The following is a 13,736-nucleotide window of genomic DNA, read 5'->3' as shown; positions in this document are numbered from 1 at the left end:
TCAGTTCAGCTCTGCTCAGTTTAGCTCAGCTCTGCTCAGCTCAGCTCAGCTCTGCTCAGTTTAGCTCAGCTCTGCTCAGTTTAGCTTAGCTCAGCTCAGCTTTGCTCAGCTCAGTTCAGCTCTGTTCAGCTCTGTTCAGCTCAGTTTAGCTCAGCTCTGCTCAGCTCAGTTTAGCTCAGCTCTGCTCAGTTTAGCTCAGCTCAGCTCAGCTCAGTTTAGCTCAGCTCTGCTCAGTTTAGCTCAGCTCAGCTCAGCTCAGTTTATCTCAGCTCAGCTTATCTCAGCTCAGCTCAGCTCTCCTCAGTTTAGCTCAGCTCAGCTCTGCTTAGCTCAGCCCTGCCCTCTGTCCCCGCAGGGCTACAAGCGGCCCATGGACGGGATGTACGGCCCCCCGGCCAAGCGGCACGAGGGCGAGGTCTACAACATGCAGTACGCCGGGCAGCAGCCGGACATGTACGGCCAGTACGGCGGCGGCTACCTGGGCCACGAGCGGCGGCCCATGCAGGGCTCCTTCCCCTACGGCTACGGGCGCGAGCGCATGCCGGGGGCGGGCCAGACCCCCCCGCAGCACGGCATGCCCCCGCTGCAGCCGCCCCCGCCCTCCTCCGGCTCCGGCGAGGGGCCCCAGCCCAACATGTGGCCCGGCAGGACAGACATGCCCTACCCTTACCCCAACAGGCAGGGCCAGGGGCCCCCCTACCCCGCCATGGGCCGGGGAGACGAGATGGAGGGCCGCCCCCCCGCCCAGGACGGCCCCTGGCCCCGCCACCCGGGCCAGCGCCAGTCCCCCTTCCTGCCCTCCTCCTCCTCCTCTTCCTCCTCCAGCCCCATGCCCACCATGACCACCCGGCCACCGCCCTCGTCCTACCAGACGCCCCCGGCCATACCCAACCACACCTCCCGCGCCTCCAGCCCCGCCTCCTTCCAGAGGTCCATGGAGGCCCACATGTCCCCCAACAAGGCCCACTTCATGGCCTCCATGAAGATGGGCAAGGGCGGGATGCCCATGCCCGGCCCCCAGGTGGGGGGCCCCCTCGGCCCGGCCCCACAGGCCGGCCAGCGCGAGGTCTGCTTCCCCCCCGGCTGCGTGGAGGCCACCCAGCCCCTGCTCAAGTCCCGCCGCAAGCTCACCTCCAAGGACACCGGTAGGCTCTGCTTTTCTCCCGGCTAATCCTGTTCCTTCCTCAGTCCACTCTGAATTGTGCTGGAAATCTGAATTGTTCTGAGTGGTGTGTGCTACAGTATTTGGTAAAACTGAGGCCCCATTAGAAACGGGTGTGATTTCAGTCTGCTCTGCTTCTTCTTCAGCTTACAGACTGAAAGCTGATGGCTAGGTCCTATGTGATTTACCTTTTAAGGTGTGAGATCACAAATATGTGATTAGAATGTTCTGAACATTCTGATTTTGATGTAACAATCGCTGCTGGTAATTGACGGAGTTCTAGAACACTGACTTAAAACTTTGAAAAGAATGTTCCAAAAAAGCTAGTCTTGAACCCTGCACAGCTGTGGCAGAGATATGTGTACAAGCCTTCACAATGTCATCAGTATCTCAGAACACTTGACTTCTTAACCCACCTTAACCAAAAAACATAAATGCTGATCATTTATGAACGTATTTACTGAATTCTACGCACCTCTTTTTCAACCCAAAAGACTGGAAATGAGTGCGGTCTGTTCCTGTCCAAAATGAACTCTGAATAACCCCTGACCTCTTTACAGGAACCCCAGAGGCTTGGCGTGTGATGATGTCACTCAAGTCCGGCCTGCTTGCGGAGAGCACCTGGGCGCTGGACACCATCAACATCCTGCTGTTTGACGACAACACCGTGAGCTCCTTCACCCTCTCCCAGGTGGGGCGCTATCTCAGAAACAAGTGTATTCATCCCACTGCTCCCAACAGAGCGCTGGGGTTAAGCATTAATATACTGCTATTACTGATGTAATTACCTTATAATTTGCATAATGTGTCGTTATTGGGCTTTAGCCGATCCTAGTCTCTGTTGATTGGTCTGGTCTGTGGATGCTAATTGGTTAAGACCTGTCGTCCATGGTCAGTGGACCTTCATCCACAGCTTTGGTCAATGGTAAAGGGAATTTTAACATTTCTCGTTGTTTTTTCATCCAGTTGCCTGGATTCCTGGAGCTGATTGTGGAATACTTCAGGAGGTGCCTGATTGAGATTTTCGGAATCCTGGAGGAGTACGAGGTGGGCACCATCGGCCAGAAGACCCTGCTGGGACCCGCCTACTGTCCCGAGGAGGAGGAGGAAGAGGAGGAGCCCGCCAGCCCGGAAGAGGACTGCGAATCGGAGCCGGAGGCGGCGACGGAGGAGGCGAAGCCGGAGGCGGGGCCGGAGGAGGCCCCTCCCAAAGCCGAGGAGGCGGAGCCAGAGGCCAGGAAGGAGGAGCGTCCGCTCGAGGCACCCGTAAAGGAGGAGGAGGTGGAGGAGGAGGTGGAGAAGGAGGGCGAGCAGCGCGCGGAGAGCCCGGAGACCCCCGCGGAGCAGCCGGCGAAAGCCCAGGAGCCGAGGCCCAAGCAGGCCAGCAAGTACGACCGGCTGCCCCTGAAGGTGCAGGAGGAGGAGGAGGAGGAGGAGGAGGGTGGGGGCGGGGCGCGGGGGAACCCCGCCGAGGACGACTCGGACCGGCTGGGCCTCGTGCAGGAGTTCACCAGCGGCCTGCTGCACTGGCAGGCCGGGGGCGGAGACTCCACCGCCCACATCCAGACCCACTTCGAGAGGAGGAGCCAGGCGCCCGCCACCGCCGCCAGGGGGGCACCGGGAGAGCAGGAGGGCACCAAGCCAGGAGGAGACGATGAGGAGAAGGAGGGTGGCGGGGAGGGGAGGCAGGCGGAGGGCGGCATCACGGCCACCATGGACGACGTGCTGTGCGCCCGCCCGCCGGCCCTGTCGGAGGAGGAGGAGGAGGAGGGGGAGGGGGAGGAGGAGGAGGAGGGGGGGGCCCCGGGGCCCGGGCGCGGGCGGGCCTTCCCCTTCCGCAGCCGCCTGGAGGAGAGCCGGCGCCGCGTCACCCTCCTGGAGGACGAGCCGCGCTCCTGGGACGAGGCGCCGCTCTCCACGGCCGCCGCCTGGCAGGACGCGCTGGCCAAGCGCTGCGTCTGCGTCTCCAACGTGGTGCGCGGCCTCTCCTTCGTGCCCGGCAACGACGCCGAGATGTCCCGCCACCCGGGCCTGGTGCTCATCCTGGGCAAGCTGGTCCTGCTGCACCACGAGCACCCGGAGAGGAAGAGGGCGCCGCAGACCTACCAGCGGGAGGAGGAGCGCGAGAGGGGCGTGGCCTGCAGCAAGGACGAGTGGTGGTGGGACTGCCTGTCCACGCTGCGCGAGAACACCATGGTGACCCTGGCCAACATGTCCGGCCAGCTGGACCTGTCGCTCTACCCGGAGAGCATCTGCCTGCCCATCCTGGACGGCCTGCTGCACTGGATGGTGTGCCCCTCGGCCGAGTCTCAGGACCCCTTCCCGGGGGCGGGGCCCAACTCCGCCCTCACCCCGCAGAGGCTGGTGCTGGAGTGCCTGTGCAAGCTGAGCGTCCTGGACAACAACGTGGACCTCCTGCTGGCCACGCCCCCCTTCACCCGCCAGGAGCGGCTCTACGCGGCGCTGGTGCGCCACGTGGGCGACCGGCGGAGCCAGGTGTGCCGGGAGATGGCGGTGGCGGTGCTCTCCAACATGGCGCTGGGCGACGGCCCCGCGGCGCGCGCCATCGCGCTGCAGAAGGGCAGCATCGGCAACCTGATCGGCTTCCTGGAGGACAGCGTGGCCATGTCGGTGGCCCAGTACCAGCAGGGCCAGCACCACGGCCTGCTCCACCCGGGCCACCACGGCGAGCCGCCCAGCGTCAACATGATGTGCCGGGCCGCCAAGGCGCTCCTGGCCATGGCCCGCGTGGAGGAGAACCGGCCCGAGTTCGTCCTCTACGAGGGCCGGCTGCTGGACATCGCCATCTCCTCCGTCCTGAACTCGGCCGTGGCCGCCGTCATGTGCGAGGTGCTCTTCAAGCTGGGCCGCTCGTGACAGGCGCTGCGGAGGAGGACCAGGGCTGGGGGGGAGGGGGAGGGGGAGCGGGAGGGGGGGGCTGGGGAGGGGGGGGAGCCCGGACAGAGCAAAAGCGAAGAGGCACGCATTATTAGTGGTATTATATTTTTATTTAAATAAAAAAACAAACAAAAAAAAAACATGCAATTTTTTTTAAATAAATGAATATATATATGTATAAATACAGATATAGCTCCTCTGCCCCATTCAGAATTTCGTTTTGGAATTTTTAAAAAATCATTTTAATACAAATATTTAATACTTGCCATTTTATGTTTTTAAGTATTTTCGTCCTCTTTTTTTTTTCATGTAACCAAAAATCAATGCCTAATTTTGAATAGGGTTCCTTTGGTTCTCTTTGTCTTGCCCTTTCTTTTAAATGTCTCGGAGTTTTTATAATTGTTCATACATATTTCTCTGTGGTTTTGTTTTTGGGAAGCAGATTTATTTAAATTGTGAGAAATATTGTAGATAGAACTTTTCTTGCCACATGTGGGGATAAAGAACACTGATTTTACTCTTGTATAAATGTGTCTGTCTCTGAAAAAAAATGAGTTGTGCAATAGGATTTTAGTGCAAGTTGGCCTTTTTTGGGGTGGGTAAGCGAGGAGGGGATATACTGACAGTTGTGAATTTTTTTTTCTTTTTTTTTTTTTTTACACCATGCAATACATGATTTTGACCCACCAGTGTTGTCAGCCTATCAGACGAAAGGAAAACAGTCTTCGGTTTGTTAAAGTGACATGCTTCCTCGTTAGCCCAACCACAGCTGCAGAAAGCTTCCACGGAGGAACCGTTTCTTTAAGAACCTGTATTAGAGTGCTATCATTTTCTACTTTGCCCATGGGCTGATATGTATATAGAAGTTGTGCATTGGACATGCCCTCACCATTTCTTTTTTTATTTTATTTTAAATTTACTTCATTCTTTTCTTTTTTTAAAAAAAAAAAAAAGGTGTTGTATAACTGCAAAGTGAGGCTAAAAAAAAACCCTCCTTTGTAACTGTTAATAATTTTATTACACAATTTTATTTTGGTCATATCTTCAAATGAGGGTAAAGATCCCTTGTATGTAAAAAGTTCCTGTGTGTTCTGTTCTGTAGTGGACAGCTCTGTTGACCAGATGTGGGAGTGAGTACTAGTTAATGTGGGGGGATTAGTTGAGGTTACAAAAGACACAAAAACGAATCAAAATATTTATTTTCTCCCTTCAGTGATGCAAATGGGCGTAACTGTATTCCAACATAATGTAGTAATGACAGAAAAACATGTAAAAACTGTAAAGTCTCTTTCCGCTGACTCAATGAACATCATTTATTCAGTATAAAATCTTTATACTATATGTTCCACATGTTAAGAATAAATGTACATTAAATCTTGTCACTGTGAAGGACGTTTTTGATTGCTTTCTTATTTGAGCCTTTTCACTGAAATGGTGAAAAGGACTGCTGGAGTAGAAAGTCCCTGTTTGGCCTTCAAAGACATAGTTCCATTATCTACAGCCAAACACCCAGGAACACACAGTACTAGATAGCATACTAAACTGTGCATATTGTTTCATTCCACTGATTTCACATCAGGATTTGGCAAATCGCTATAATCCAGCTTTCCATTCAGACCCTGTTCAGGGTGTTCTGTGTACCTAAAGCAACTGTGGGTTTAATTACACTGTTACTTCCAAGAACCAAAATGAATCGGGCTAAAAGATGAAACTGAAAGGTAGCTCTGCTACAGAGTGAACAGGTGCTGGATGGGAAGTGTAGTCCGGAGACAGGAAATAAAACCTCGGTAAATGGTCACTTTTTCCAGGTTTAGTGAATGTGCGGCATCACGTGCATTTCACAAATCAGTCCCAACAAAATACTGGGGAGAATGGGGACTGTACATTTTAATGACAGTCCAGTGCAGTGAATCAGCCAGGAGAAAAATCAAAACCTGATTGTAACTGAACTAAGGTGACAAGAATTTCAGTCCCTCACTTCCAGCACCCAGAAATACACCAGCTTCTTTGACTCGTAACACTCATCCTTTGAGTACATTCACTGTGGTGCCATTTACATCGTTGCACCTGTTCAGCACAGCCTTGACGTCACACATAAAACAAGAAGCCTCCATTACTCATTTAAATACACAAGCAAAACTGTACAGATTAAACATGGATACAGTATCAGTCTCAATGAAAGCCAACAACTGACTGTCTCCCACTACTAAGAGAAGGAGCAACGTCATTTCAACATTGCACCTAGTAGGCCCTCCCTAAACGTGACTGGCCCAAACTTCCAGCTTGTGAAAACGCTAACTTGTAGTCATTCTCGGTCAGGTTCAACCAAACGGCAGTTGACAGGACCAATAACCAACGGCAGGGTTTCACTGTGGCACAGGTACAGCTAGGGGGCGCTGTCCTCTCAGTATAGGGCTTCAACATCCAGACAGGCCATCTCATTCCATCAGCTGCAGTTACTGATGTTCATATCGTCTGTATGTGTGTGTGATATACACCAGCCCCCAGCCCTGGGATGAACGTCCCGTCTTCTCATTTGGACTGGAACAGCGACTCCCAGTCGACGGGCTCTGCGTTGGCTTGCCCTTCCTCCTTTTTTGGGATAGCCGGGAATATGGACTGCATCTTCTGTCGGAACTCCGTCAGCTGCGAAAGACGTCGACTTTGTGGTTAAGCTCGAATTTGTCAGCTGTTACATTGTGTTTGCATACCATTTACTCATGCATGCAGCTGTGCAGTCTTAAAAGCTCTGTGTTATAAACACGTTTCCACTACTGTGAAAAACGAGGGCTTTCACATGCAGGGTTGCCGGGTAAAATTCCAGGGCCTGGGACAAAGTTATATTATTCCTGTGCCTGGAACAAAAATATTTATCGCAAGTTCACAGACCATTGCCACCACCCCCTTCCTCCAGAGCCCGGTAATAGTGCCCGCCCCCCCCCACCCCCCTTCCCTTTAAGGCAGCCCTGTCCACATGCACCATGTTCTCAAAGTGATACATTTGGAAACCTCAGGATTTACATGTAGACCCTTGTCAGTGTAACAGTGTATTAGCTGCTTAAAAACGTTCTGCTTTTCTAAACAATCACTTCAGTCAAGAGCACGGGGATCTACTTTAGCGTAGCGCCATTACTCAGAGCCCTCACTGTGAACACGTGGGTGCAAACTGTCTGCTTACGCTGTGGACTCCCAGAGCCTTCCAAACGGTGAAACTGAGCAGGCCCACCCCACACCAGGCGTACAGTGACCCCCAGCCCAGAGCCCGCAATGCCAAGGATGCGCCACTCTGTGGCGCTGCTGCAGTGGCCGTCACACCCTACCAAAGAGGAAGAGGAGAGACTTCCGTGAGATTTACTGCAGCGCAAATACACTTTCAATTTTTTTTATACACATCCATTTTTGACACGTTATAATGTCTCTAAGTCCATATTTAAAGACTTCAGAAAAGATAGCTTTCACTTTTGGCAGGTTTTAGATTTTAGCTTTCCAAAACAATCAAAAACCTGGCTTTTTAAGCCAAACCAGTAGAACCATTATAAACTCATCCTTACAATTATGAGAATCAAACTCCTTTCAAAGGTTGTTTTATCACTATATATTAGGGTCGGGAAAATTGATTGGTGGGAGAAAATAATGATTCCATTGCCTCAATAACAGTGTAGTAATCATGACACACGACTATGAACACTTGGGACCACAGGCCATGAGACAAAGGTTCCACTCACTGAATCTAATTAGCATCATGCAGAAAATGGATCTTTTAAGATGTGCTAATTTATTTCAAATATCTGGGCCCCGAGCCATCAAAACTGACAAAAATAAGTAAATTACCTTCGATTTACAGTTATGTCCTTTCAAAAACAGTCCTAGTTCCCATGGAAAATGCACAGACATAACCTCTAACTTTATTACTTGTTTTAATGTCATTACCATGTTTTTTTTTTCTTGGAAGTTGATTAGATTGAGTATTTTTAGCATGATACTTGTGGCACTCAGGAATGAGACCGTATGTCTGGGCATTTTAAGAGCTTTGCTTTCATGCACAAATCAAAAAGTCAAAACATTGCCTTCTTTTACTGTACATGGTGTCATCTAATGTTCATACTGTAACCTTTTTAAAAAATATACATTTTACTTTTGTATAAAATGCTAAATTTAGGCAACACAGCAAATCCATAGTCAGGACACTAGACCTGAAGGGTATGAGTTTGAAGCCTGGTTAGGACTTGGGTTTTGAACCTATTAACAAGTTCAGATTTAATGGTTAAAGAAAAGGCTGTGGTTGTTCAAATGCAACAGTGTATGATGCAACTCTGTAAATTGTTAACTAGCCTAAATCTGTAAATTTCAAACTCAAGCATCTATCTGACCCAGGTATTTATTTCCCATCTACTGCTGCTAAATGTAGCTTCATGTACATTCATGTGCAAATGTATACCTAGCTATTTGTTTCTGTTATATGAAGATGTTGCCATCCAGTCTAGAAATGATCTACGAGGAACATCCTTCACAGAAGCACAGCGAAGAAGAGGCAGTTTTTGCAGTCTGATCAAAGATGATCAAGGAGATGTGAATATGACCAAAAATGAAGACATTGAAACAATTTGTGTTCTGACCAATGCTGAAACACTAACACTGTAGGGACATACCTCATTGAGTCATATCCCTACAGTGGCAGTGTTTCAGCACTGGTCTTAAATTTTTGGTCACAGACCTCTTGGACTCATCAGGCACTTCTTGTGTTGCTCTCATCTAATTTGTGATGGCCTCACAATCACATACCTCTCTGTACAAAATCCAATTTTGCGGCATTAAAGCCACTGGCTATTTGTCGCAACTGGATGTTTACCACGCTGGAACTGTGGTTTAAAAATAGACACTTAAAACACAAAGAGCGCACTGTGTATTCCCCCAGACTATGTCTTCGATGAAAATAACTCAACACAACATTTTTAAACCAAGTCTTGTGTTTGATTTCCAAAAAAAAGTATGACGCGCTATGCCCTTCATTTAATTAGGCTGCATGTGTATTTGTGCTTGTGTGTGGAGGGGGTACATAAGCTGATGTCAGCCTTTAAATCCAAAGTAACAGCTCATATAACTTTTATGAATGCCCCCAGGGATGGTAGCACTTTAATATTTTTAAATACAATTACAAGTATTTCAAATCCTTCAAATACAAATGTTTAGGCAAGTGCACGTCTAAATATGACACATAAAAATGGTGCTTTGAAATAAATATATTCTTATAGTTATGTATTACAAAATATAAGAATAGAAAAACTCAGTTCTTAACCATTTAACGTTGCCATTTGTCTGTCTTTAACATAATCGTGTAACAACCATTTAAAAACGATAGAGGTTCCGCTTATCGACACAGCGAGGCCTCGATACGCTTGATAGCCGTAAGATGGGGACAATTATTTCATTGGCTAGTAATGCCTGCAAGCAAACTGTAAGCTAAGATTGCCATATCTGAACGACTAGAAGGGATGCTTCCTGCCCCGACATCGAAAAAATAGATGGTCATTAAGATCTGTAAGATTTGGGTTCTGCTTAGTCGGGCTTATTGACAGCGTGATTTGAGGCAGAATCCAAATATATGATCAATGCGATTTTTTTTGACAACGTCGTTACTCCATGTGCTCCCTCTGCGCCGTGTTAAAATACAACTCCACCACAACCTTACCTTGCTAAACCATTCCGGGCTTTTCTTCTTTGCCATGGCCAAGGTCGTACCAAACCCTGCCACCATGCCAGCTACAGCCACAGTGGTCAGAAATGCGCCACCTAAAAAACAGAGTTGAGATAGACCACCGGTTATTTATTCTGGGGCGTCACTACAAATGTAGAATACCAAACTTGTTTTATTTTCCTGGTGGAGAGTAGACAGTACTCAAAGAGTTCACGTTCATCGCTGGCTTGGACAAGTACAATAGCTAGCTAGCTAGCTAATGAATAGACAGCTTGGACGACACAACTCAAAAAGGCAAATATTCGTTTTGTGAAGAAACATATCAACATGCAGAACTAACCTTTAATGAATAGCAGTTTGTTATCTTCGTCCCTTATAACATTAACTGCAGTACAGTCAGTGACTTTCGAAAACGTGCCCTCCTTTTCTGCTGTCATTTTGAACAAGTCCCTCAGTTAAAACCTTCCGAAGGCCATAAAGTAGGAACCTTGTAGCTAACGTATTTTGACTTACTACCTTTGTGGTGACAAATCGCGTCTATGTTAATGTATCGTTACTTACCTTAAAAAAATAAACATTTTATAATACGTGACGGTATGCAGTTTGTGGTCGCTTAAATATTCATCATGTAACGAGGTCCTTTTAAATGATTACGAGTCATCTCATTCAGCAAGCTAATAGTTAGTCTCTAGTAGCCTACCAAAAGATAGCGTGGTACTGAGAACTATTGTTTGGTTGAAAAAATTTAAATCGGAAATTAGCATTTTCAATTATTTACTTGCTTCATGTTGCTAGTTTTAAAACATATGCATAAATGATCATGTTTAATTCACTGTGAAAAGCAGCAATTTTTGTTGCGTTTGATTGGGATTTGTAGTTCAAAAATGATTATTTTTCAGCAGAATACTACAATTACCGTAATTCTATGCGTGACTTGTCGCTTGTTCTTTTATGTTAAATGTCTGGGAGGACGGGTGGCGGGCTGTCTACCTCCGTGGTAGAGCAAATGTGTTTTCTATTGGACGGGGACATTTCTATTTTGGGTGTATTCACTCACTTCAAATTTTGAAATTTCAGGAAGACGTGGAATATAATGAGCGACTGCCCCGATTGCGGGGATATGTGTGGTACTAACTCTAGAGAGAGCCCGTGAGCGGTATTTTTATTTTAAGCTGTATTGAGAGCGAGTGCTTTTCAGTACTGTTCTGAGGCTACAGTTTGAACTATTGTATTTCATTACGATATAGCTAGTTAAGTGGTGGGGATGTGACCATCAGTACATGAATGAGCAGGTTTCGTGCGTATACAGATTATTTTCCTAACTCTGGTGCGACGATGTGCTTAATTTTAATGGCTGCTCGCAACAAACCTGGATAAAATAATGCAATAACAAGGACAATCTCTGAAGGACGTGCTGTATTTGAACAGGAGAGCGAAGAGACAAGAAAGTATGGAGGGTTTCCGTGCTGTGCCTCTCACTCTGGATTTCAGTTTTCCATTTAACAAAAGAACACGAACGCAGACTTGGTGAAAGCATAGCTGTAGAACCGAGATCCTCAATAATTGTTGCTTTCTTGATGTCGATTTGAAATTTAGAAAGCAAACGTCGGATAGCTATTCGCCTCTGACGTTAGCAAGTTATTATGAAAATGTAGTCGACGACAGTTCAAGGGCTAGCCAGTTTATATTGTCAAATTCCGAACTTGGAGTAAGGAGCGGACGTGACAAACACCGTTTAGTTTTGCTTTCTAATTGGACTATGTCTAATGTTGGTATGGTTTGTGAGATCAGAAATAAAATGAAAGAATTACTTAAACAAATAAGGTGTCCAACAAAATCAATTGGTTTCAGTAACGTTACTTATTGGCTGTAAGTACAGATGTCTAGCTGCCTGGCTTTTATTGCAATACAAGTTCTGGTTCACGAGATGTGAAAACCAGCTAAGAAAGTCATTGCTTGAGTTACTGCTTGTAAACATTTTTTCAGCATTTAACACTGTCTATTAATGCAGTACTTTTCTAGCTAGCTGAGACGATGTAATAATTAGCGGTTGTTTTTGTGGTTCGTAATTAGCGTGTTTTCTAACTTCCAGTCTGAGTCGTGTAGTGGCAAGTTTATTCCAGAGACAATTTATAGGAAATGTATTTAAGACTTGCTATATTTTATGTAGTCCATATGTTTTACTGGTGTTGCAGTCTTTGCCCTGAATATATGTAAATGAACAATTTTGATATTTGTATCGATATCGATTAGATATTTGAACAATTGTATCGCTGGACTCGTCGAATCGTGGAAAGGAGAACACCTTTGTCGGTCGATGCACCTCAGGGTTGCTGAGCCCATGAGAGAGTGCGAGTACAGTCAGATTAGCACGCACAGCTCCTCGCCCATGGAGACCCCGCACAAGAAAAAGATCCCCACGAGGAAGTGGCAAGCCTTCCCCGGTCGGAATAAATTTTATTGCAATGGGAGGATCATGATGGCAAAGCAGACCGGTGTCTTCTACCTCACATTGGTCCTCATCGTGGTCACCAGCGGACTTTTCTTCGCTTTCGAGTAAGTGTTTATAGTGCAAGGAGATGTATATAAACACCAAGGGAAATCTCAGATAGGTTACGAATTTCTTCAAATTCTTCTACATTGTCCGCTTGGCCCCCGCCAGGCGACCTGGCTGTCGATTATTCATTGATTGGTCGTGGCTGTAGCTCAAAGTATAATGCACGTTTATTTTTGAACACCAGAACTTCGTAAAAATGCAACATTCTCTTCCTGTCTTTCTCGCTGGATGAAAGTGTCATTATGTAACTACAGATGACAATATGGTTATTTCTTCTTGGTCTGTGTCGTGCATAGACTTTTTATATATATACGTTACATTCCATGTTATCTATGTTGACTGTGAGTGAAGAGCCACTCATTTTTGCCCTGGAGGGCCACAGTGTCCAGAGGGCTGCTTTTAAAAGGTCTCGGCAGACTTTAGTCCCAGCAGGGCTGGTGAAGCCTGTTCCAGTACTGCCAGTCAAGGATTGCTCTCCCATAATTCTGGGGGGGGGGGGGGGGGGGGGGGGGAAACGCAAGTAGGACCTTTCTGAGTCGATGATAAATCAGTTTAGGTGTCTGTTGATTGAATGGGAAGCATGAAGATAAGATTATATGGGTCTGAAGGGTACACTGTGTGAGTGGACTTCTTGTGTTTTGAAACGAACACATGATCTATCTCTCTCCATTTATCCCTGGCATCTACTGAACCTTGCTTCACCATTCACGCGCGCACACAAACACACATACACTCATCTCCCAGACCTGTCGGTTGGGTGCACATCACATCATGAAGTGCTGCCCTTCACCAGCATGTCAGGTCACCAGTGTGTCCACTTTGGTCTGCTGAGCGCACTGCACCGTCAGCACCTGTGTGTGTGTGTGTGTGGGGGGGGGGGGGGGCGGGGGGGGGGGGGGATCAAGAAAGAGACAGGGTTATTGAACAACACAATGGGAATAAATGGTCTCTGTCATCTCCCTGTGTTGCTTTTCTGTTGAGCATGCGATCATTCAGAAATGTCCAGTGTGTGTTTGTGTGTGTGTGTCACACATACTAGCCACTCAGCCACTTTTCGCCAGCCAAAATATTTTGTCATAGAAAACACCTTGGATCGTTGTATGCATTTCATATTGATGTATTGCCTCATTTGAAGAAAAACTCTGGACTAGTTCTAGTTTACAAAGAAAAACTATCCCAACATTACTGCAATGATACATAAGCGAGCCTAGTGGCCTTTCTTGTTGACTGTTTGGAAGAGCCCAGCTATAGTTTGAACTATAAAGAGAATCAGATTTTCATTTGACAGAGTTTGGCCTGCTGTGTTCATTTGACAGAGGGGGGTTGGGTTTGGCTAATTGCACGTTTACAACAGGTACACGTGTGTGTGTGAGAGTGTGTGCAATGGGCTCCCATACCGCTGGGCTCTGTGGTCATGTGATCAT

At 47.4% G+C, this 13,736-nt stretch overlaps 3 protein-coding genes across 10 annotated transcripts in view; 2 read left to right on the top strand and 1 right to left on the bottom strand.

Annotated features, from left to right (window-relative positions):
• The window catches only part of arid1b (AT rich interactive domain 1B (SWI1-like)), a 113,924-nt gene extending 109,839 nt beyond the window's left edge, over positions 1 to 4,085 (top strand). For 6 of the 7 annotated variants that reach the window (XM_035422876.1, XM_035422875.1, XM_035422879.1 and 3 more), the window contains 3 exons: positions 356 to 1,145; positions 1,723 to 1,853; positions 2,129 to 4,085. In XM_035422876.1, the coding sequence (XP_035278767.1) occupies positions 356 to 1,145; positions 1,723 to 1,853; positions 2,129 to 4,039 (2,832 nt within the window). In that variant the 3' untranslated portion in view covers positions 4,040 to 4,085. The remainder of the gene's footprint in view (positions 1 to 355; positions 1,146 to 1,722; positions 1,854 to 2,128) is intronic. The other variant, XM_035422878.1, reaches the window with a different exon arrangement.
• A 271-nt stretch (positions 4,086 to 4,356) lies between these two features.
• Positions 4,357 to 10,284, bottom strand: tmem242 (transmembrane protein 242). Its single transcript, XM_035422883.1, has 4 exons — positions 10,096 to 10,284; positions 9,750 to 9,850; positions 7,239 to 7,376; positions 4,357 to 6,706 (listed from the first exon to the last, which is right to left on the bottom strand). Exons 1-4 carry the CDS (start codon positions 10,190 to 10,192, stop codon positions 6,593 to 6,595), a joined length of 450 nt encoding a protein of 149 aa, XP_035278774.1. The 5' UTR covers positions 10,193 to 10,284; the 3' UTR covers positions 4,357 to 6,592.
• Positions 10,285 to 12,072: 1,788 nt separating this feature from the next.
• The window catches only part of LOC118230106 (probable palmitoyltransferase ZDHHC14), a 29,124-nt gene continuing 27,460 nt past the window's right edge, over positions 12,073 to 13,736 (top strand). For both annotated transcript variants that reach the window (XM_035422881.1, XM_035422880.1), the window contains exon 1: positions 12,073 to 12,311. In XM_035422881.1, coding sequence (XP_035278772.1) covers positions 12,073 to 12,311 — 239 coding nt within the window. The remainder of the gene's footprint in view (positions 12,312 to 13,736) is intronic.

Source organism: Anguilla anguilla, chromosome 6, assembly GCF_013347855.1.
Source record: "Anguilla anguilla isolate fAngAng1 chromosome 6, fAngAng1.pri, whole genome shotgun sequence".
Classification (NCBI taxonomy): Eukaryota; Metazoa; Chordata; class Actinopteri; order Anguilliformes; family Anguillidae; genus Anguilla; species Anguilla anguilla.
The sequence above is the reverse complement of the archived record's forward strand: the minus strand, read 5'-3'. Positions and strand labels throughout refer to the sequence as shown.

What these genes read in the sequence shown, in the direction of transcription:
- tmem242 (XM_035422883.1), bottom strand. Translation starts at nt 10,192, where the DNA reads ATGACAGCAGAAAAGGAGGGCACGTTTTCGAAAGTCACTGACTGTACT. An exon ending in GCCCGGAATGGTTTAGCAAG is followed by an intron (nt 7,377 to 9,749) that starts GTAAGGTTGTGG and finishes CCTCTTTGGTAG; the next exon opens with GGTGTGACGGCCACTGCAGC. An exon ending in AGGCTCTGGGAGTCCACAGC is followed by an intron (nt 6,707 to 7,238) that starts GTAAGCAGACAG and finishes CGTCTTTCGCAG; the next exon opens with CTGACGGAGTTCCGACAGAA.